This window comes from Lampris incognitus, chromosome 15, assembly GCF_029633865.1.
Source record: "Lampris incognitus isolate fLamInc1 chromosome 15, fLamInc1.hap2, whole genome shotgun sequence".
NCBI lineage: Eukaryota > Metazoa > Chordata > Actinopteri > Lampriformes > Lampridae > Lampris > Lampris incognitus.
Genome location: NC_079225.1, coordinates 29,793,985 through 29,817,339, shown reverse-complemented (window position 1 = coordinate 29,817,339; position 23,355 = coordinate 29,793,985). Strand labels below are relative to the sequence as shown.

Genomic DNA, 23,355 nt, shown 5'->3' with positions numbered 1-23,355 from the left:
TTGTGACACTTTCCGCTTTAATATGGCCTTTCTTAACTTTCTGGTCTGTATTTTTAATGCGTTTTTTGTAAATTAATTTTTCTGCTTGGCATCCCCCTTATCACATTTTCTTTTTATATATCTTATAAGTCCATATAATTTTGTTATCCTGTTTTAATGTTGAATCCTTCACTCACTAAGATGTGTTTTTTTGCCTCCTCATCGTATTCTTCATATATTTTATAATCCCATTATAATCCGGTTAACCTCTTTCAATTGTTGTGTTCTGTAAATTGTGTAAACACAACATCCATTGCACATTGTCCATCTTGGGAGAGAGATCCCTCCTCCGTTGCTCTCCCTGAGGTTTCTTCCTATTTTTTCTCCCTGTTAAAAGTTTTTTTTTTTGTTTTTTTTGGGAGTTGTTCCTTATCCTATACGAGGGTCTAAGGACAGCATGTTGTGTTACTGTAAAACCCCCTGAGGCAAATCTGTAATTTGTGATATTGGGCTATACAAATAAAATTGACTTGACTTGTTCCTTCACCTAATCCTTCAAGATTTGCTTTTCATGAAAAGCACATTACAACTATATTATTATATTTATTATTATTATTATTATTGTCAAGCTAAATGGCCCTAAGGCTCTTCATAAGAGGTTGAATTTCAGAGTCATTGTATTGTGTCAGATATCTAAAGAGAAAAAGAAAAACCAACACCACGCTGAGGGGAAATGGAAATGTACTCACTTTGCTGGTCAGGCTTTCCTTCCTGTCTCTCCTGTGTTTGACTGATGGGGAAGGAAGCAGCTTTCTAATGCGGCTCGTTATGCTTGAGCCATCGCCTGTCATTCTGAAAGTTTAAAGGCACTATTTAAAGAAATGCTGGAAGAAGGAAAAGGGAAGAAAAAAAATCAAGGCGATTTCCAGGGAGTCACTGCATCTCCTCTCAGCTCCGTGAGGAAACAGGTTTGCTAGCGGAGGGTTAGCTTAACAGGGTTTACTGAGTGGTTTACTGAGGCGTGTGCACGCTTATAATCACTTGAGTGGGTTAGCCCACTTCTCCATACGAGGGCCCTCCTACTTTAAATAATACAAGACCGAGCGCGCGCGGGCCGTCCCGTATCGGAACGATCTGTCAACCGGTTAAAATTCTACGCTGCTTAAAATAAAACAACCCCCCCCCTCAAAAAAAAGCTGCTATCGCCGCGTATCTTGCTACGTGAAAGACAGTTGTTTATTGTATTCTGAACGCTCACCAGTATCGTGATTACATCAAGAGCTGCATTTAGTGCAGTTAATTGAATCAACGGGAGTAGGATTGGGGAATTAGTCGGGTTGCAAATACATACCCGATCACACACACACACGCTACACCCAAAATACAAGTTTGCATCTCCCAACAGCTCGGTGCCATCCCTCCACTGAGGGCAATGGTAATATCTAGTCATGTGGTCCTACTGGGGTGGGGGGTGGGTGCAATGAAGAGTCAGATTTATGAAATCAGCCCTCCCATGTTATTTCCTATATAAATGTACCAAAATGCCCCCCCCCTTTCTGTCACCTACTCATCTGATGCTATTAAACCTGACTGCCAACATCTGCTTCCAAATCCTAAACAAAGGAGACATCCAACATGTGAGGTTACTTGAGTGGTTTATTAGTCCTGCACCACCTGCTGGAGCGAACCAGTCTGTCTGATGTAGGTTCTGTCCACAAGTCCCTTAACCTATCCTATCGGTAGTTTTCACATGGATAATGTGGTTAATAAGCATTTGTTACCACTGCTGGTGGAAGTCAAACAGCAGAAAGTCCCCCCCCCCCAATTATATTTGATACCAAATAATTTAAAATGTGTATTTCTGAGGAAGCATGCACTATAGTTTTTTACTTGCATAAAAACATTCATATTCTGCTGTAAGACAAGGATGATAGACAGATTGATGAAAAGAGAAGAGTCCTTAGTGCAAAGGTTTTTTTTTAATCTACTCAATCCCTAAGTTCATCACTCAGTTTCTTTTTAGGTTTGATTTCTTTTTCGCGTGAGTCTGCAAGTGCTAGAAGCTGCTGTGCACTGGAGTCAAATTCCCCGTGTTCCTAATTCGTCTCTATTGGCCAATAAAGCTGATTCTGATTCATCCTAAATCTAAAAACCTTAGAACTGAAGTGCTGCAAGTCCCACTCTTGAAGCATGGAAGTTTTATTCGTTTTCAAGGCCACAGTAGCTTGTCAACACATTTCAGTGAAATACATTAAAGTCATTTCCTCAATGAAACAACTGAATAAAAAAATTTTGCAGTTCAAAAGAAAACACAATTTCTTTTCCTAGTTGCATGGCTGAACAGTGTTTATATTTGATTGCTTGCAAGTTTCAGGAAAACGTTTTAAAATTCATTTCTGAAGTCCACACATTGTGTCACTTAACTGATAAGCTTGCCAAACTCCAATCATTATTATCATGTAAGTTCATTATAGTCCTCAGTCTACCATGAGACCTCAAACAGAAAATTAATTGGAGACAAAACGTTGGAGGCAAATAAAAAAAAAAGAACAAAAAGCATAATGGGCAATATCTACCAAAGAAAAAGTGCAACTGAAAGACCATCTATGATTCATTAAGAAAAAAAAAAAAGAATTCCTAAAATAAGGATACACAAAAAAATACAGCTCATGTTGACCAAATGAACAAGAAATACGTCAACATATCACAGTGTTGTGTAGCAATGTACCATCCAAACCCTTTTCGATGTCAACAGGAAGGTCTTACTGTAACTGATCCGTTTTCCCCACTGATTTTCGTTTGCTTAATACACAAATCTATATGAAAAATGACATGATGACAGATAAATCCTCATCCATTTGTGATTAAAGGGAGAAAGTAATGAGGTCATTTACATTGGGTATTCACAGAACAATGTTGGAAATAACACTACATAACACTTCATATCAGATCTCAAGACCCCAATATGGGGATGAGGGCCAAAAAAAAAATTCATTCATACATTCTCACATCAATTAACAATTCCTCTCAAAGATTTGACAGTTTAAAACTTCTCTTTCCCAAAAGAATGAGAAAGGTCAATTGTCACTCTTGTTAACGTGCCGAAATGAACAACATCAAGACTACTTATTTTCACAGGCACAACTCAGTTTTTCCCAGGTCCTTTGGATTTATAAGCAGGCACATCTGGTAGGGGATCTTATTGACTACTGCAACCAGTTTTCAGAATAAGGGGCATGGGACCAGAGAGACACTTCCCTGGGCCACTAATGTCACAACAGCTTAGAGAGCTACATCTGTGTCAGAGAGGTCTGAGGTCTCAGTGTTACAGACTATTGAGGCAGAGTAATTGTGTAAATTAGCCTGTGTGGTGAAATTAAAACAATCTTTATTCCAGTTCCAGTTCCTTTTCAATGTCCATCCAGGATTTTTTCTTTGCACTAGGAAAATCCTTTCCTAATGCACTTCTTGTCACTGGCCGTGGTGTGTTATATTCCAGCTCTGAGGATTCAGAATGACTGGTGATGGATCTATTTTGACTACGTGTTAACCTGAAGGGGCTATTTTGACTTTGACTGGCATTGGTCAGACTGCTACTAGCCCGAGACCTCTCAGTCGGTGCACTTTCTGCCTTCCTCTGTCGAGAACCAGTAACAACAGCAAGACTTTTTGAAATTGCTGCAAAATTCTTCCGTGGCCTACCTCTCCGCCTTTTCACTGGCACTGGGTTATCTTGTACTACACGGACTTTGACTTGCCCTGAAGTCTCCTTGTTTACCGGACTGATTTTCTTATTTTGCTTGACAGGGATTACTAGTGCATGCTTCCGAGGCCTACCTCTGCCACGACGGACCACAGGTGGGCTAGGAATCTGGCTCAGGTTTTTGGAAGTGCAAGGTTGATCGATTGGTTTTAAACTTAAATAGGCATTCATCTCTTTACTGCTCATATTTAACATTCTGTCTCCCTCCTGGTTATTCCCAATAGGTTGCAATACCACAGATGGGAAGAGAATGGATTTGTTGAGGCGAGCAAGCTCAACCAGGGGGGATTTCACATCTTGGCCATTTTTCAGAGAGTTTGGGGATGTCTTTGAAGCCTCTGTGGGTCCACTAACATCAGGGCTCTTCCCTTCCTCTGAGTTGTCTAAGGGCTGCTCAGCCTCAGAGGGACTCCCATTTTTATCCTTCAAGGAGGACTGGTCAGAAAGCAGTGTGTGAGTTAAGGATTTATCTGCCTTATTCTTGTCTTCCTCTTGATCTGTTCCCATGACCATGAGCATGAAGCATCCTTGCCTAGCTGTGAAGACAAATGAACACACTTAAATGAGATAACTCTTACTATGGGACTCAGTAGGGAGTAAATGAGGACCACAACAGGAAGTGTAAGTGTTCTTAAAACAACTCACCTGGTTTAAGGGATGAGGGGAGTATAATTCTGCCAGTCTTTGAGCGAACCAGAGGAAGAGTTACCCATTTTCCCCTCGAGGATGGATGAAGTACTTCTGATTCCGATTCCGATTTCTGAGTCAATGGTGGTGGAGGGACAACTGCAGGCTTATGAGGAACATCTGACTTAAGTGTACAGACCTCATTGGGGGATCTGGGATCTGGTGTGTGATGCCCATCCTGAGGCTCAGAGGCCTGAGGTATGACAGGAGATAAAGGCATTTGCACCTGATCCTCTACCTTGGATTGAGGTTGAGTAATCTGGATTGGGGTTAGGGTTACAGGTGCTTCCAAATTATCCAGGGGCTGATGTGTAATGACTTGGACTGGGGCCACAGGTACTTGAGGATTATCTTCCATCAGTGACTGGGTTGAAGTGGTCTTGGGGGATGTGATCTGGTCTGAGGCTAGGGTTCTGGCTACATAAGACTGAGGTTTGAGCCTGTGCAGGTGCGCAGTGTTGGTGGCTAAGGGCACAGGTACTTTGGCCTGGGCCTTGTGCATGAGGTTCAGCTGGAGCTTGGAGCATTCAGTGACTGGTAATGTAGGGATTTGTGGCTGGGGTCTTGGGTTTACAGATAAAGACTTCCTTCTCTGAGCAGCCATGAGTTTCTTCTCATAGATCTCTTTCAGCTTGACTTTGATCAGCTCCTCTGGCTTGCCTAAAGAGTTGATTGTTTCATGCAACAAAAATTTTGCTTAAGTTAGCAATATAAGTGCAGTGAGCTACAACATTGTCTCTCTATCAAGACATGAGGAGATACATACTATATTTTCTCATTAAAAGCTGCTATGAGGGGTGATGTATTTTTATTGACTTTGTGTGACGCTGTAGACAAAAGCAGTAGTGTTTTGTGGGAGAACAACTTAATTGTCACAAAGATCTACATTCACCCTCTGTTAGCTCGTGGATTTGTGACAGATGAGAGGAGTGAGCGATGTTGTGGTGTTCAAATGTAATTGAAAAACAGGCATTTTTAAGACAGCAATGATTTGTGGCTATGTATCCCCCCCCTGTATGCCATAAATTGTCTTCTCAGATTTTGTAGGGAATCCAACCTAGAGACAAGTATTTGGAGTCACTACATAATATCTAATCGTTTCGCTGGTGGTTTCATTTGATTATGTTGGTCCTAAAGCGGCATCAAAATTAAACAGACTGATAAACAACCCAATGAAAAACTCCTCGTAGCAGCTTTAATATCCAAACATACTCCTTTGAAAGGCCAAGACAAGGGAAGATTAAGCACAATACGATAGTATGAAGTAATCAAGAGTAACATCACAGGACACACATACCAGCCAAATTAGAGATCTTCTTCACATAGACAGATTGCGCTTGAGTCAGCCTCCTCTTCTTCTCCTCAAGACATTTTGAAGTCTCCATTAGAGTCTTGATCTCACTTAGAGCCTGAAAGACATCAAGATTTTCTATGGTGACAAGTTCTATGGTAACATGAGGGCTGAGAACAACCTGGATAAAAGTAGCCTGTACATGGAAGTAGGCTTTTTGTTTACATGCAAAGGTGCTCATTTGGGTAGCTGTGTGCAATTCTACATGCAGCTGTCAAACTGTAGTAAATGCAAACTTTTCCATCATACAGTAAAGATTTATTTTTTATTCTAATTCCATCTAATACCCTCAAAAGTAGAACAAATAAACGCATAATAGCAATGTAGTGCATGATTCCATTTCACACTGCAATAAGTTTTTACATGCTAATTTAATATCTGCGCATTTGTAACCAAAATCCAGCCTTCTGCAAACATTCACATACTGAAGAGGCATATCCTTCAGCATTTTTTTGCCACCTAGACTGAATTAATGCATTGGCTGATATAATTTGTCCATCCATCCATCCATTATCTGAACTGTTTATCCTGCTCGCAGGGATACTGGAGCCTATTCCAGCAGTCATTGGGCGGCAGGCGGGGAGACACCCTGGACAGGTTGCCAGGCCATCACAGGGCTGATATAATTTGTGATTAACATAAAATTATTAAGTAACCCAGTTTCTTCACTCATAATAGAATTTTATCATATCAAAATTAAAAGAAAAAGTCTACATTCTGTGAGCGGCAAATTTGACTCAGTTTGCAACATGTTCACCAATATTTGTCAGTCTCCATTAAATTTCACATATTGGTTCATCAGAATTTGCCCTAACTTACGAAAATATTTGCATGTGAAAAATCACGGCAGATAACATATAGCAATGTTTTCCTAGATATTCTCCCCCGCCCCTTTTCTCCCCAATTGTATCTGGCCAATTACCCCACTCTTCCGAGCCATCCTGGTCGCTGCTCCACCCCCTCTGTCGATCTGGAGAGGGCCGCAGACTACCACATGTCTCCTCTGATACATGTGGAGTCGCCAGCTACTTCTTTTCACCTGGCAGCATGGAGTTTCACAAGGGGGACATAGCACATGGGAGGATCACGCTATTCCCCCCAGTTCCCCCTCCCCCCTGAACAGGCGCCCCGACCGACTAGAGGCGTTAGTGCAGCGACCAGAACACATACCCACATCCAGCTTCCCACCCGCAGACACTGTCAATTGTGTCTGTAGGGACACCCGACCAAGCCAGAGGTAACATGGGGATCAAACTGGCGGTCCCCATGTTGGTAGGCAATGGAATAGACCCTACGCTACCCGGATGCCCCTTAGATATTCTTTAAAAGATCTACTTCAGTGTCTCTCCTTTTTGGTAGCATCCCTGCTGGGGTTAATTTGCTTTTGGTTTAAAATACTGTCCACGTTGCTATTTTGTTCTCAGTTCAAGTTCTAGTGCAAATAAATGCAGCTGTAAAGCAGGTTTAGTTTCATTAAGAGGCCTATTAATATGATCAAAATAGCTAACAGTAGCTCCAAACATTAACCAAATATGTGCGTTATCGGTGGAATATATAATACTATTTAATTTAAATTCACGTTTTCACTTTTGGTGGAAAGATTTTATATGCTGACTGTCGTTAAAACAACTGAAAATAATGTATGTATATGAAATGCTGGTTCACTTGACTGGAACGTTTAGTACAGGGATGTTTATTCTCACTGACCAGTGAGAGGATGCGCAGTTTGGGAGCCCGGGGGTCATCACAGTTGAGGATATTCTGCAGTTGGTTGAAGAGGTACCGTTGCTCAGAGCGCCGCTGTCTCTCAAGTACTGTGTGGTTCTTCCGCTTTTCTTTATTCACATCCTTTTTTGCTGTTTTTTTGTTCGGACGCTAGAGGGGAAGGAATGAACGATAGTTACAGTCTGAGACACCACAAAAAAAGCATGTAAACCAAGTAATCCACAGCATTAGACCAGTCGCGTCATTTTAAGTTCATGGTCCATTAAGTCCAATTCTAAAGAAAAGATAATTGACTTGGTCTTAATGCGTATTCGTATTTACTATGAACCCCTCTGTTGTCAAGCTGCAGCATATGGCCCCAAAATATAAACGACACAATTGAGCTCAATGCCATTAAGTAATGTAGAAACATTTAAAAGTGGGAGCTAGGACTTACTATAACCTTGTGTTGCTTTGCTGATCCAGAATCTTCACACGAGTCCCTGTGGTAGGGAGGAAATTGACAAATTTTCCAAATGTCAATCAGTCTGCCCAGCATATGAGAATTTTAACACTAGAACGACCAGGATTTCACTCCTACCTAAAACGACCATGGGCGGTCAAAATGACCACCGGTTTTTAAACTCTATATTCTGTCAAGATAAAGACCCTGTTGAGATATTTAATGCACTGCATATGTTAGTATGTCTGTTAGAAAACGACTGACACCAAAAATAACATTTTAACAACTATAATACTATTTTTAAACAATTTCAACTTCAGAGAGACATGGTTGAACTTGAATAGCAAAACTGAAAAAGTGAAAATATTACCTGAAAAACAAAACAGAAAACACATATTGCTAATCTTAGAAACATAACGAGGCCTATAAAATGTGAAATGTAAAAAAAGAACTGAAAATAACCACTGAAACAGTCCCACACAACAACCGGAACATGAAAATGACCACGACCATGGGCAGCCAAAACGACCGCCCACGGTTTTTAAACTCTATATTTTGTCAAGATAAATACCCAATTGAGATATTAATGCATTGTATATGTTAGTATGTCTATTTATAAACGACTGACACCAAAATAAACGTTTTAAAAACTTTAATACTATTTTTCAAATAATTTAAAATGGCCACTGTCCAACACCTGTAAATACTACAACGCATCGGTGGTAGTCACGGTACGTCTGAAACAGCGGCTGTACCCAGACATTCTTGCAATAATCAAAAATAAAGTTTAGACTATTACTCTGCACTGGTGAACGCTAATGTGTTTCTAGGCCAGAGCAATGAACTTCACGAAGGAAATGATGCGACCAACACACGTCATAAACAGTGACATGACGTGCACGATGACGCGCAATTACACGCTGTCATTTTGACCACTTATGGTTGTTTTATGTAGATCTTATCAACTTTTTTTTTGGGTAACTGATCTAAAACTAATTTTAATGCAGATATAAGCAATTTTAGGAGCATTCAGGGAGCAGCAGGTCTGTAGCTTTTTTAAAAATTTTTAGTTATTAAACTTTGAAAATCCAAAACTGCCAAATTGAATGCCTTGGTCACCCTAGTGTGAAAATAACTCATTTAAAATGTTGTATATTGAGTACTTGCCATATTCCCAGTTACAGAAAGTTGAATCAGTTCATCTAAACACAACATTTAGTATGTGTCCAGATGAACCAATTCAACTTTCTGTTATTTCCTTACCGGATTATTGAGCATGCATAAAGCCATAATAAAGCCATATTCACAGTGTTTCTCGTTATTGCACTTATTCTATTTTATCGTGTATATATAATTTATTATATTTTATTTACAGTGCATCCGGAAAGTATTCACACCCCTTCACTTTTCCCACATTTTATTGTTACAGCCTTATTCCAAAATGGATTAAATTCCTTTTTTTCTCATCAATCTACACACAATACTCCATAATGACAAAGTGAAAAAGGTTTTGTAGAAATTTTTGCAAATTTATTAAAATCAAAAACTGAAATATTGCATGTACATAAGTATTCACACCCTTTGCTATGACACTCAGAATTGAGCTCAGGTTCATCCTGTTTCCACTGATCATCCTTGAGATGTTTCTACATCTTGACTGGAGTACACCCGTAGTAAATTTAATTGATTGGACATGATCTGGAAAGGCACACACCTCTCTATGTAAGGTCCCACTGTTGACAGTGCATGTCAGAGCAGAAACCATGCCATGAAGTCAAAGGAATTGTCTGTGGACCTCCGAGACAGGATTGTATCGAGGCACAGATCTGGGGAAGGGTACAAAAAAAATTCTACAGCTTTGAAGGTCCCGAAGAGCACAGTGGTCTCCATCATTCCTAAATGGAAGAAGTTTGGATCCACCAGGACTCTTCCTAGAGCTGGCCGCCCAGCCAAACTGAGCAATCGGGGGAGGAGAGCCTTGGTCAGGGAGGTGACCAAGAACCCGATGGTCACTCTGACAGAGCTCCAGCGTTCCTCTGTGGAGATGGGAGAACCTTTCAGAAGGATAACCATCTCTGCAGCACTCCACCAATCAGGCCTCTATGGTAGAGTGGCCAGACGGAAGCCTCGGCTCAGTAAAAGGCACATGACAGCCCGCTTGGAGTTTGCCAGAAAGCACCTAAAGGACTCTCAGACCATGAGAAACAAGATTCTCTTGTCTGATGAAATCAAGATTGAACTCTTTGGCCTGAATGCCAAACGTCACATCTGGAGGAAACCAGGCACCTCTCATCACCTTGCCAATACCATCCCTACAGTGAAGCATGGTGGTGGCAGTATAATGCTGTGGGGATGTTTTTCAGCGGCAGGAACTGGGAGACTAGTCAGGGTTGAGGGAAAGATGAATGGAGCAAAGTACAGAGAGATCCTTGATGAAAACCTGCTCCAGAGCACTCAGGACCTCAGACTGGGGCGAAGGTTTACCTTTCAACATGACAACGACCCTAAGCACACAGCCAAGACAACAAAGGAGTGGCTTCGCGACAAGTCTGTGAATGTCCTTTAGTGGCCCAGCCAGAGCCCAGACTTGAACCCCATTGAACATCTCTGGAAAGACCTGAAAATAGCTGCGCAGCGACGCTCCCCATCTAACCTTACAGAGCTCGAGAGGCTCTGCAGGGAAGAATGGGAGAAATACCCCAAATATAGGTGTGCCAAGCTTGTAGCTTCATACCCAAGAAGACTTGAGGCTGTAATCGCTGCCAAGGGTGCCTCAACCAAGTACTGAGTAAAGGGTGTGAATACTTATGTACATGCAATATTTCAGTTTTTTATTTTTAATAAATTTGCAAATATTTCTACAAAACCTTTTTCGCTTTGTCATTATGGGGTATTGTATGTAGATTGTATGTAGATTGATGAGAAAAAAAAGCAATTTAATCCATTTTGGAATAAGGCTGTAACATAACAAAATGTGGGGAAAGTGAAGGGGTGTGAATACTTTCCGGATACACTGTATCTTTTAACTTTTACCTTACTGTTTGCTGGTAATTTTTCCCTCTTGCGCCAACCTAAGTCATAGTCCTTGTATGTTCTTGAAGTACTTGGCAATAAATATGATTCTGATTCTGGTATAAATGTAATACAGCAGAATACACAAATTTCTCCATGTATACATTCATCACAAACAAGCATGCACATGCACCGTTGCATGCCCAGAAACACACATGGACACAAATACACATCTTACCATATTCTCAGTGACCTGCTGGCAACTGCCCTCATGTTCGCAATGGTGACTCCAAGTTCTGTTTCCTCTACTGTCTCCACATCCACTGACTCCTCCTAAAGGTTAACATACACATCTCATAGCAAAAACTGCAACATTGCAAATTGTCTACAGCAGTGGGATCAAGCACTTCACTACCAAAAATCACTGAGAAAATGCAAGTTCTTAAGCGCCACCTTTTTTCATGTTGGTTTAGAGCAATTCTTATCAGGCAGTTGAGTCATTTATTTTATGTGAAGTAATTACATATGGCCTTATTTTGCTTGCTTGATTTTCTCAATAGCCATAAACAAGAGGAAATCTTGAGTTCTCATGGTGAGACTCCATGGTTCCAAAATGTTCTAGCTGAACCAACTATTCTAGATGAACCTGTTGAGGCCTGAAAGGTGACAGACACCATCTATCAGTAAGAACAGCCTTTTTACCCAGAGCCAACCCAAATGACCACAAACTGCGATGTTAAATTGTCATCTGAGTAGAAGTATGAAAATACTGAGATTAAATTTTTCAACTCTAGTAAATTTACGTACGGTAACAAACTTCACATCTCTAAGCTAAACATAAGGCACAAACTCGAGCCGTGAAACAGGAAGCATAAGCTGATTTTCACTTCATTCCATTCAAATAATTTCAATTTCAAGATATTTTGATACTTTACAATCAAATTCAAGGCTTTGAATTCCATTATTGCAAATGTCACAAGATATAAGTTCCTTCACTTACATCACCATCTCCATCATAGTCCGAGGAGTCAGAAGTTACTTCATCTGAACCCATATCCAAGTCCAACTCCACTCGCCTCATCAGTTTACACTTCTCAGCATCATCACTCTCATCAGATGGCATCCTCTCATCACACATCAGCTGAGGGGAGGAGCCCAGCTCTACCGACCTGTCATTAGTAAGACCCCTTGTTCCAGGATGAGCCTCATCTGAGGCCAAGCCAGACTCATCCATATACGAACTGGCTGCAGAGTGGATGACAGGGGAGGAAACATCTTTTTGTTGTGGGGGTTTAGCTTCTGAATACTTGTTTGTCTTATTTGTGAAGGCAAAGGCTCCATCCACTCCAGGCTTGGGGAGCTGGATGAGAGTGAAGCCCCCTGGCAGGGTCACTCCTGGTGGTGCTGGAGGCCTCTGGCTTGGATGACCAGAGCCCTTGATGGCAGGAGGAGGACAGATCCTAAATGAGTAGGTTCCACTCTCTCCCAGGAAGCTTGGGGTTTTGAGAGACGGGGAGACCGTGAGAGAGACAGGTGAGTAGGAATAGTTGTTGTGAGAGGGGGTGCAAGAGCCATGTCGGCCAGCAGCAAAGGCCATGAGAGTATGCATGGCAGAGCTACTTTGGGCGGGGCATGGGGGAGTGCCAGGTCCCTTGCCCTGAATGGCTTGCTGGCTTTGCTCATCTGAGAAGAAAAGAAAACATAAGAGGGTGATGAGACAAAATAATTATCTTAATTTTACAAACTTTCATGATCTCAAACTTTAAGAGATTAGACTAATTTTCTCCAAGGGGAGATGTTTCATCAATTTAATTCCATGCTTTAGAGCTCATTCTTTAATCTAACATATAAAAGGGTAGTTCAAACTCTAAGAGGAAAAACTTGAAACAGAAGATGTTGCCTTCCATGCTCAAAACAGTCTTATTACAAGATAATGTTGATATTTCCATTGTTTAGTTTGGAGTAAAACAAAACTGCATTTTTATTTTTTTTACCATGTAAAGAAAATGCAGCAAAATGGTGGCTTTCCTATATTAAACAGTGCTACTTTATGTGCAATCTGGGAATTTGCACTTGTTGACTGAGTTCTTCGTTCTAAGTTCTTAACCGTGGGGCATTGGGACAGAAGACCCAGTCACCCCTCTCCACAGTCCTAAAAAGCTCTCCTGGCAGCAAACAGCTAGTGAGATCCTTAAGGGTTATTGCAGCGGTTTTCTCTAAAAGGAGAAAAGTCACCAGTAAGAGGTGGCCATCAGGCCTCATCACTGCAGTTAGTGTTATAACCACTGATTGAAACATTTTCCACACATAGTGCATGCATATGGTGTCTTTATGCATGCTCAGTAATCCAGGTAAGAAAATCAAATTAAGTTGAATCAGTTCACCTGGCCATGACATTTACTGAGAGAAATGTTTCATCACTTATCACTTAGTTTCGTCAATTAGTGACCTCTTCAGTCTCAACTGACTGCAGGTATCGCCACCCTTATAAACAATACAGTGGCATAACGACCAAAAACAATCGGCTTCATATGCAGATTGCCCTAAGCATTAACTAGTTTATTTTTTTTCTAAAAATGTATTTCTGATTTTTCCCTTTTTTCTCCCAATTTAGCGGACAATTGCTCCCTATTTTAGTTCAAACACCCACCCTCGTACTGCATGCATTCACCAACTGCATCTCTCCGGCCAGCAGTCTCGAAGGAGACGCCTCACCACTTCCGTGACAAGGCGATCCAGGCCGAACCACTGCTTTTTCTGACACACACAGAGACACATTCATGTGACGAACACAAGCCGACTTGCCCCCCTCCCGAAGACAGCGTTGCCAATTATTGCTGCTTCATCGAGTCCGGCCATAGTCGGATCTGACAAGACCGAGGCAAGAACCCCGGTCCCCAGTGGGCAACTGCATCGACACAAAGCCGATGCTTAGACCGGTACACCACTGCGGACCCCATTAACTAAGTTTCAGTGGCAATGTGTACGATTCACAAAGGATTGAGGTATGGTTGCAATGACAGCATCTTCGGAACGACCATCTCTGAACTGAGAGGGAGCTAGGAGTACACCTGTCGCCATCTTACAATGCTGTGATTGCAAGCATTCCCAAGTCCTCTGTGAATAGCACACATGGCCATTGAAACTCTAGTTAATGCTTATGGCAATTTGCATATGAAACCGATCGTTTTAAGTTATGCAACTGTATTGTTTATAAGGGTGGGGATACCACCAGTCAGCTGAGATTGAAAAGGTCACTTAGATGAATGATAAACTGTTTCTCTCAATAAATGTGCCCAGATGAACTGATTCAACTTTCTTTCTTTGACATGCATATGATGTTCTTATTCTAATAAGTAAGATTTTGATTTTAATGGGCCAAGTTGTTTGTTTTTGGAGACCCACAGTCAATAAGGGGCAAATGATTCAAGGCTGAATCATAACAGCTATTCAATTGATTTTTTTTTTATTTCCCCCAATTTTTTCCCCAATTGTACTTGGCCAATTACCCCACTCTTCTGAGCTGTCCCGGTCGCTGCTCCACCCCCTCTGCCAATCTGGGGAGGACTGCAGACTACCACATGCCTCCTCTGATACATGTGGAGTCGCCAGTCTCTTCTTTTCACCTGACAGTGAGGAGTTTCGCCAGGGGGACATAGCGCTTGGGAGGATCACGCTATTCCCCCCAGTTCCTCCTCCCCCCTCAACAGGTGCCCCGACCGACCAGAGGAGACGCTAGTGCAGCGACCAGGACACACAACCACATCTGGCTTCCCACTCGCAGACACGACAGATTGTGTCTGTAGGGACGTCCGGCCAAGAGGATTCAATCCCCGTGTTGGTAGGCAACGGAATAGACCGCCACACCACCAGAACGCCGATTTAATTGATTTTTTTATACTTCGTATGGAATATAAAGTGCTCAAGTGCAACTGGTGACAAACAGTGCCACGCCATTCTACAAAACCACAACCCTCTAAAAAAGATCTTAATCGATCATGCACAAATAATACCTAAAAATTGTAAAGTATCAAATTGGTCCTTTTTTAGCTGTAGTAAGAGGTTGGTCAGCCTCAGCCTCAATTGCAATACATTTTCTGACTCAAGGGATCTAGTATATGGTTTGCATTTGTAAGTCAGTTCAGGAAATCCTGAATGACATCTACATATTGAGTGAGAGCATCAACATGAGGAACGGCATAAAGATTCCAGGATAAGACTGTGATGCTTCATTGGTTTCTAATATGAGGGGTACAAGTTTTCATATGGCTGTGTTTCTTGTTGGGGTTCAAGCTCAAAGGGCTGAAACGCTATTGTTTTTGTGCTGGTTCATTATTTTTTTTTTCTTCTTCAGAAATGTTTGCGCAAATTCTCATGAAATGGTAAATGACGAGATTTTGCCCATTGATTGGAAGTTGTGAGCAAATGTTGCCCAAGAAATATGACCCCAATCGGCCTGATGGGGGCGCTATAATTAGAGGTAAAACATTTTAACTTTGAAAAGTCAAAACTACTACACTGCAAGTTCGATTCACATGAAACTTGGTACAGACAACCATCTATCCTTGCTCCACAAATCTGGCTCAAGAGCCACTAGACTCCACCTGACTAGATGTCCCCCCCAATTTGTATTTATTTATTTTTTGGATTTTTACTTTTACTCCCCAATTGTACTTGGCCAATTAACTTATTTTCCGAGCTTTCCCAATCGCTGCTCCATCCCCTCCGCTGATCCAGGGAGGGCTGCAGACTACCACATGCCTCCTCCGATACATGTTCACCTGACAGTGAGGAGTTTCGCCTGAAGGAAGTAGCGCGTGGGAGGATCACGCTATTCCCCCCCAGTTTCCCCTCCCCCCGAACAGGCGCACCGACCGACCAGAGGAGGCGCTAGTGCAGCGACCAGGACACATACTCACATCCGGCTTCCCACGCGCAGACACGGCCTATCGTGTCTATAAGGAAGCCTGACCAAGCCAGAGGTAACACGGGGATTCGAACCAGCGATCCCTGTGTTGGTAGGCAATAGAATAGACCGCCATGCTCCCTGGATGCCCCCATTTTTACTCTTTTGAAAAACATTTTTTAACATCTCTTCCTAAACCGTAGCTCCAATTGCTAACAAATTCTCTGTGGATCATTATTGGACCAAGCTTATCAAAAGTTGTATAAGTCTTGTTGATATCTTATTTAGTTTTCAAGATACTGACCAATGAACTTCAAAAGGGCGTGGCTTAGCACATTAATAGACCAAAGTCAACAACCGTTAGGCCAATCATCACTAGGGGGTGCTACAAATGCAAAAAATGGGCGTGGCATAACACAAATCAGACTATAAATCAGAAATTGTTTGTTCAGTCATTACAAAACTCACAGGATATGTTTCATAACAATGTTGAACCACATGTGTAAAACTATTTTCAAATCACTCAATAGGGGGGCGCCACCAGTTCCAAACACGTACATGGGCCTAGTGCAAATTTGGCTAAAAATCAATGACAGTTTGTCCAAACATCACCAAACTTGGTGGATATTTTTAATTAAGTTGTTGAGGCTTAGGGGTGTCCGGGTAGTGTAGAGGTCTATTCCGTTGCCTACAAACTTGGGGATTGCGAGTTTGAATCCCCGCGTTACCGCCGGCTTGGTCGGGCACCCCCACAGACACAATTGGCTGTGTCTGCGGGTGGGAAGCCAGATGTGGGTATGTGTCCTGGTGGCTGCATTAGCACCTCCTCTGGTCGGCCGGGGCGCCTGTTCGGGAGGGGACGGGAAACTGGGGGGAATAGTGTGATACTCCCACGCGCTATGTTCCCCTGGTGAAACTCCTCACTGTCAGGTGAAAAGAAGTGGCTGGCGACCCCACATGTATCGGAGGAGACATGTGGTAGTCTGCAGCCCTCTCCGGATTGGCAGAGAGGGTGGAGCAGAGATCGGGACGGCTCGGAAGAGTGGGGTAATTGGCCAGATACAATTAGGGAGGGAAAAAAAGGGAGGGGGGGGGGAGTTGTTGAGGCTTTCAACTTTTAATGGTCTGTGCTGCCTTGAACCCTGGATTTGCCACTTTTGGTTATATTTTATTTTCATGTCTTCGACGAGCCAGCCAATGGAAAACTCTTTGCCTCTACAGTGACCCAGGAACAGAGAAAGAATCGTACCCAATACTCCTTTGGCAGACCCATGAGCCTTGGTTTGGTTTTCATCAGTCCTAGGAGGGCCTACAGTAGCAGCAGTCTTATTGAGCTGAGGAGTAGGAATGCCAGTATTAAGGTTTGAAATTATTCTAAGAGAGCTTTTTGGAGGAATCTTAGTTGCAACATTCAGCCGGTCCATGACATATGCAGCAAGGCGATTGGCTGGATGAAGAGATCCCATGGCCCCCAACAACAACCTTGCTTGATTGTACGACTTTCCATTTACCTGTATAGTAGACAGAAAAAAGAAAAAAAGCACAGATATTAATGAAGAAAAAACTTCATACCAGTATTATCCAGCCAGTGCCGTTCAGTGTTTACACTGAATTCCTGCTGATTTTATGCTCAAATAATCTGCATCAACTCCATATAAGGTTACCAAGCATTCTTCAATGACTAGATGAAGCGGTGTGTTCAGCATTTCCCTTTAGACCAGGGGTGTAAAACCATGCAACATGGAGGGCCAAGAGGATGCAGGTTTTCTTGCTGGCACAAAGCCTTACTTTGTGCCATGCACTTTCACCTGTTCGAAAATAGGGCCTTTCATGTCAAACATGGAGGTAAAGGATCCAAGTTATCTGGTTTACTCCAGGGAAAAACATGTATTAGGTTTTTTGTCCACCAGGGACTTCTTTCAGATGAATGGTGCTAGTACTCGTGTTAAGAGTTGCTTGATCTGCTCCTTGAATGGCTCACCAAGCACTGGGAAAAAAACACTCTTAAGTTGTTGCTATGCAACCAGTTACAGGTTTAAGGAACTATTCCTCCACATTGCTTTATCTCTATAAATATTAATGCAAATCACAGATGTAATGTCAAATAGACAGGTTTTTTTTTTGTTTAACACTATTAATTTTTCCATATTTGTTTGTTTCATTTCATTACTCCTCTTTAATGTGTCAAAGTGACTCATGCCTCTGCTTCCTTGTTGGTCCCACCTTCCTTCATCCTTATTGGTCAGTGAAAGTAGAAGTGGCATTAATGAGCTGTGCACCTTAGTTAAAGTTAAAACTGTTTAAACTTTATCCAAAGGAATTGAATCGAGTGCAACTGGACTTGGTATATATATCTGTGAAAATTTCACAGATATATACCAAGTCCAGTTGCACTCGATTCAATTCCTTTAGATAACCATGACCTGGATGAATGAGAACATTGACAGACATGTTTAAACTTTGAAAAGAGCTGGAATGCAAACAGGGCAAGGCTCTAAAGAGAGGTCATATCCCTGCAAAGGATTGAGAGTACTCAAAATTTGACTTTCCCATAGAACACAATGGATAAATACAACTAAGGTTTTTTGTACATCTCCAGCCTTATACACAGTCTTACTGACTAATCATTGACTCCATTTTCTACCAAGAAGACCATTTCTTAGCAATAATAATGCTTTCAACCTTGCCCTCTGTCAGGCCCACTTGAAGCTGCTTTGGAGGAATAGTAATTTTGTAAACCTTACTTGTATGAGTCCAATTGCTTGGAGCCCCCTAGGTTTCTTTCTAGCTCTCAGTCTGCCAGCAGGTAACACTCCACTCAGAAAGGGTGTGACTCCAATCTGCACCTCTGGCTCCTCAGCAGGGTTGTGCTCCTCCACTGGCTCCTCTTCCTCCCCAGAGCTTTTGTCAGTTATTTCCTCATCGCTGCCATCAGATTCCTCTTCTTCATCATCACTCATTTTCTTCTGCTTTCTGATGCGGACCTGAGAAGTTTGACAGGGCAAAATATTTTTTTCCCCAGGTGGGATTTTCACAGTATTTTTTTCAGTATCATACATGTTACTTTTTTCATATCTGAAAGTACATTCCCAACTCATGCTGCATTTTTGCATGAAATAAGTGGGCTATTTTATAGGGACATACCTTATAGGTGATGGTGGGGGTGCAAGCCTTTTGTATGTGGGCTGTGGAGACTGGGCTGATACAGTATGGTCCAACACTGAATGGCATCGAGAGGCTGTTCTGTTTTATGTGTTGACAAAGGGCTGTCAGGACCATTTTGCGGTCCATGTGCCAGTCACATTCTGACTGGATCTCGACTCGCTTGCTGTGCTCCGCGGCTTTGGATTGGGCCTTAAGCGAACCCTTCCCTGCAAGGGAAGATAAAGGGTTATGGTTAAGTGATGTTCTTTTCTTTTACACGTTTTTTTTAAGGAATTTTATGTGCCTCTTGAGTTGCGACCAGCAACTTACCTGCACTTCTAATGCTAAAAATTGTGCTGTGTGTCCTTTTCGGGACACTGTCCAGAGTCTTCTGTGGTATCGTGTTGGTGACTGCGGAGGCTTTAGCAGTGTCCTTACACTGCAGGCTGACCTGCGGAGGGGGTGCGCTCCGAAACTCTCTCACACGTGCACATGTCATGAGGCTCTCAAAGTATTTGTAGACAGGATCCTTATCCTCTTCATTTATCTGCAATTTGTCATTCATCATTAGAAAGTAATAATATGCAAGGAACGTGTCCCAAAAGCATGAATTTCCAGAAAGGCACAACAAAAGTGTCTTGAAATAAAGATGCAATTTTTCAGACGTTTAAGAAAAACTGAATTAACCCTGAGAAAGTGATACTTTATTTTATGAAATTTTATGTAGGTTATCCGGGTTTCAGTGAAGCATTCTCTCATAAATCCCTTTATTTTACCTTATGTTCTGATCAATGTAGACACTGAGCAATTAGGGAAGACTATGTCATTTTGAAAATGATGATTAGGAATGATGCTGTGGAACCAGCTTTAAAAGGTTATCTAATGCTTGTAATTGATAAAAAAAAAAATTGATGTTGATGGAGTATAAAAATTAACAATACCAATTGTATCACAACTATCATTTAGGGGACTTTACAAGCTGTTTTTATAGACTAATTGCTTACCGTTTGAACGGATTTGTCCCTCTCATGAATATTAATGTGGCCACTCTGACACGTAGCTCAACCAATAACGTCTAATTCTAACGCTCGGACTTCCTGATTTGAAGTGGCGTTAAGCTAAAATTTGTGACCTTTGTGATTATGTGAAAACACACCATTTCAGATAGGATATGGCATACATTTAGGCATTAAGTTAAAAATTGATAAATTTAGGCACTAGATGGAAGATGGTTAATTTCAGATGTAGGTTTTGAATGGTTAAGATTACAATTAGCATCTGGGGGGAGGGTGTGTGTGTGAAACTCACCATGTTCAATACTTGTGAACAAAGTGTAAAACTTGTTTCATAAATGATAATCTATGTATGTAAAAAAATACTTTTGTCAGTGAATCTCTTTGCTACACCAACACTGGTCTTGTGAAGCAATTTTACACTTATAGCTAAGGTATTTATAAAGATCCCTCTTTCTAAAACACTGGCATCTTGTCTGTACTATTAACTAAATCCAGGAAATAAGTGTTACATCTTGTATTGTGCAGTGTAATCTATGCAAGCAAAAATAATTTCAGTATATTTTTAGTTACACGAACACAGACCATGTGAAGCAGTTTTGCACATAAATGTGAGGTATTTATGAAGGTCATTTTGAAATATATGATATAAATACAGTAAAAAAGAAGTGCTTTTTTATTAGCTATCAAAAAAGATTCAGCATTATGGTTTATTTAATGAAATATACTGGGTTTTTTTTTTAAATAAGTATGTATGATGTTTGATGCCTCATTTCAGTCGCCGTTTTTAATCGGCAAATCCTTTTTTCAAGCAGGCTATGTTGTTCTTTTAATCTGGGGGGGGGGGGTGCAACTCTGCTGATTCTGTTCACACATACAGTTTCTTTCTGTGAGATTTTGGGATACCGTTTGTTCACACATGACAGTGTCCTCTGTCTGGTTCCCTGCTCGTGTAGAATGCCTTTTGTATCTTAAACCAAGGCATCTGTAACTCTTAAGTTATATTTATCCATTTATTATTTTGGCATTCTCAATTTTACATAAACCTGGTCCACACAGCTGCCTATTGATTTTATCTTCTGTTTGGACTGCTTTCTTATTTCTAGGTCAGTCCATTTTCCAGAGGTTTTCAAATATCCTGTTACTTTAAATCATCATGAACAAGCCATAGATACATTTCTGACAATTGACTGTAAACTTTGAGCCAACCTGCGCTTCACTAAATAGAGCTAAACAGTATTGATCTAGTTGAGAAGGTTCTCAACTAATCTACCCTTGTCTTACCCAAGGTCGGACTGGTTTAAAATATAATACAAGTTTTGTCATGACTTCAAAAAATCTATGGGGGTATTCAAAAGATTATATATATATCAGAGTTCCACTTAAATTGAATCAATATCAGAGTTCACCGTAAGTGGGTTTGACTCTCACACACATGTACACACTCCTTTTTTTTACCGGTTCATTTAAGCGAGGGACATAGCGCTTGCTTGGATTTGAAGTTGGAGTTAAATTTGGATAGGCGAATAGGCTGTTCATCATGGCAACAGTGGGAGAGAAGAGGGGGTCAGGGTCCAGGAAACCGGTGTTTCGGTCCCACAGTTTATCAGAATGGGAGCCTGGGCTAGGATCAACCTCATTTTCCATGTTAGTCAAAGCTGGGGAGAAAGAAAACATTTCATTAATAGTTTTGAATTAGGGAGGTGTGATCAACACATACAAAATGAAAAATCAGGAAATGATATTGAACAAGAGTTCTCTTCGGGTGTGAATATGAGCTTCATCTTAACTCAAAAAAAAAAGAAAGAAGAAAACTGCATTGAAATTCCATATTTAGAAGTGGAATAATGGTGTTATTCAATTTGATATGACAAGAATTTAACACAAATGCCCCCTGTCTAAAATATCAAATTGTAGGATTACAGCAACCAAACTAAAAAACTAACTAAGAAAAAACATGGTAGGCATAAAAAATAGATAGCCCAATACAAGAGACTTTGGCTTTGAATTTTCTCACAAGTAATCCTAATGCTTTAAATTATTTTAGGTAGTATTTTTTTTCTTCAAATTAGGCCTTCTACGTATTTGTTCAGTAATTATTAAATCTTTATATATTTTTTCAGGCATGATCTTACAGTAAACAGGCTCAAGCTCGTTCTCCATCTGGCTCTCCATCTCCAATGTCATCTTTTTTATGATTTTGCGTTTGAAGCAGGTGCAGCCAAACATGCAAGAGGGCCGCCTGCAGTGGAGTGGACCTCTGTTAAGGCGGTTCAGACTAGAACACACACAGCCCAGTCTGCAGAATTGCTTGCCACATTTGGGGCCCTCGGCTTTCTTGTACTGGGGTACACTTAGACGCTGGCTGGGCAGCATCTGATTCAAATAGATAAGAAAAATTTGTCACCAAAAATGTTTTTGTGTGTATTTTTCCTCATATGAGTAATAATTCATATCGCATTTTTTTTGTCACTTGCCTATGACAATAAGTGTTTATTAATGTCTTGCCAAAGCTCCTACATTGCTGCATACCTTTGCTGTTAGCATAACGGACAGAGCCACTGTCAGCCTCTCTGTAGTGAGTTGTGTTTGGTTTAGGCCCTGGTTAAGGGCTCCATCCTCCATCTCTGCTAATCTGAGCTGGAATTTACACAGCCCTGAGATACGGTATTGTGGCATCCCTTGACTCTGGCCACAGCTTTGTCCTGGTTTCTGGTTGACCACAGGACTAAATGGTGAGGATGTGGGCAGAAGGGAAAATTAAAGTCACTCAAATACAGCATACAAGGGGAAAATCTGAAAACTTACTGAAAAGGTTTTGTCTAATGTGAACATAAAGCCAAAATTATCTTTAGCTCTCCAGGAGTGCAAGGAACACAAAAATAAGGAAACGACAAAGAGGAGGCAAGGCTATTAAAGTCGTTGAAATAAAAGGGAACCATGTTATTATGCAAAAGCTAGGGGACTTAGAAACAATGAATAGCCACATCAGTGATGATACATCCTTACCTCTGTGAAATAAGACTAGGTCCATGCACAACTTTAGAAGTCGTTTTCATACCAGCCTTACGCACAGGGCTTGCCTTTGGAGAAATAGAGATGGGGTTGGCCTGGGGTTTGGTTGCTTCTTGAACTGAAGTCGGGGTACTAGCCAAGGTGGGTGCTGGTTTGGTTAGTGCCGAGTAAAGGAGGGGTTTGTAGGAGAGGGGGCAGGGTCTGTTGGCCCAACCTTTAAGTATGGGTGAAGGTTTTCGATGCTTCAGAGCACTGTCCAGGGTCTTCACATAGCTGGAACTTTTCACAGGCAGCTGGTAGGTCACTGAGCTTTCAGGA

The 23,355-nt window shown here is 41.4% G+C and overlaps 2 protein-coding genes across 2 annotated transcripts in view; both read right to left on the bottom strand.

Annotated features, from left to right (window-relative positions):
- Positions 1-830, bottom strand: part of LOC130124838 (mitogen-activated protein kinase-binding protein 1-like) — a 36,699-nt gene extending 35,869 nt beyond the window's left edge. Inside the window, exon 1 of the mRNA XM_056294186.1 lies at positions 729-830. Within this exon, the coding sequence (XP_056150161.1) occupies positions 729-830 (102 nt within the window). The remainder of the gene's footprint in view (positions 1-728) is intronic.
- A 1,337-nt stretch (positions 831-2,167) lies between these two features.
- On the bottom strand, positions 2,168-12,201 carry LOC130125395 (uncharacterized). Its single transcript, XM_056294956.1, has 7 exons — positions 11,960-12,201; positions 11,198-11,292; positions 7,942-7,987; positions 7,488-7,655; positions 5,727-5,838; positions 4,388-5,089; positions 2,168-4,278 (listed from the first exon to the last, which is right to left on the bottom strand). The coding sequence occupies exons 1-7, from the start codon at positions 12,191-12,193 to the stop codon at positions 3,368-3,370; spliced, it is 2,268 nt and encodes a 755-aa protein (XP_056150931.1). The 5' UTR covers positions 12,194-12,201; the 3' UTR covers positions 2,168-3,367.
- Between the last annotated feature and the right edge of the window lie 11,154 nt (positions 12,202-23,355).

Excerpts from the sequence above, each read along its gene's own strand:
- LOC130125395 (XM_056294956.1), bottom strand. The coding sequence starts at position 12,193 with ATGGATGAGTCTGGCTTGGCCTCAGATGAGGCTCATCCTGGAACAAGG. Across the intron at positions 11,293-11,959 it reads ACTATGATGGAGATGGTGAT|GAGGAGTCAGTGGATGTGGA; the intron begins GTAAGTGAAGGA and ends GTTAACCTTTAG. Across the intron at positions 7,988-11,197 it reads AGCAGGTCACTGAGAATATG|GGACTCGTGTGAAGATTCTG; the intron begins GTAAGATGTGTA and ends TCCCTACCACAG.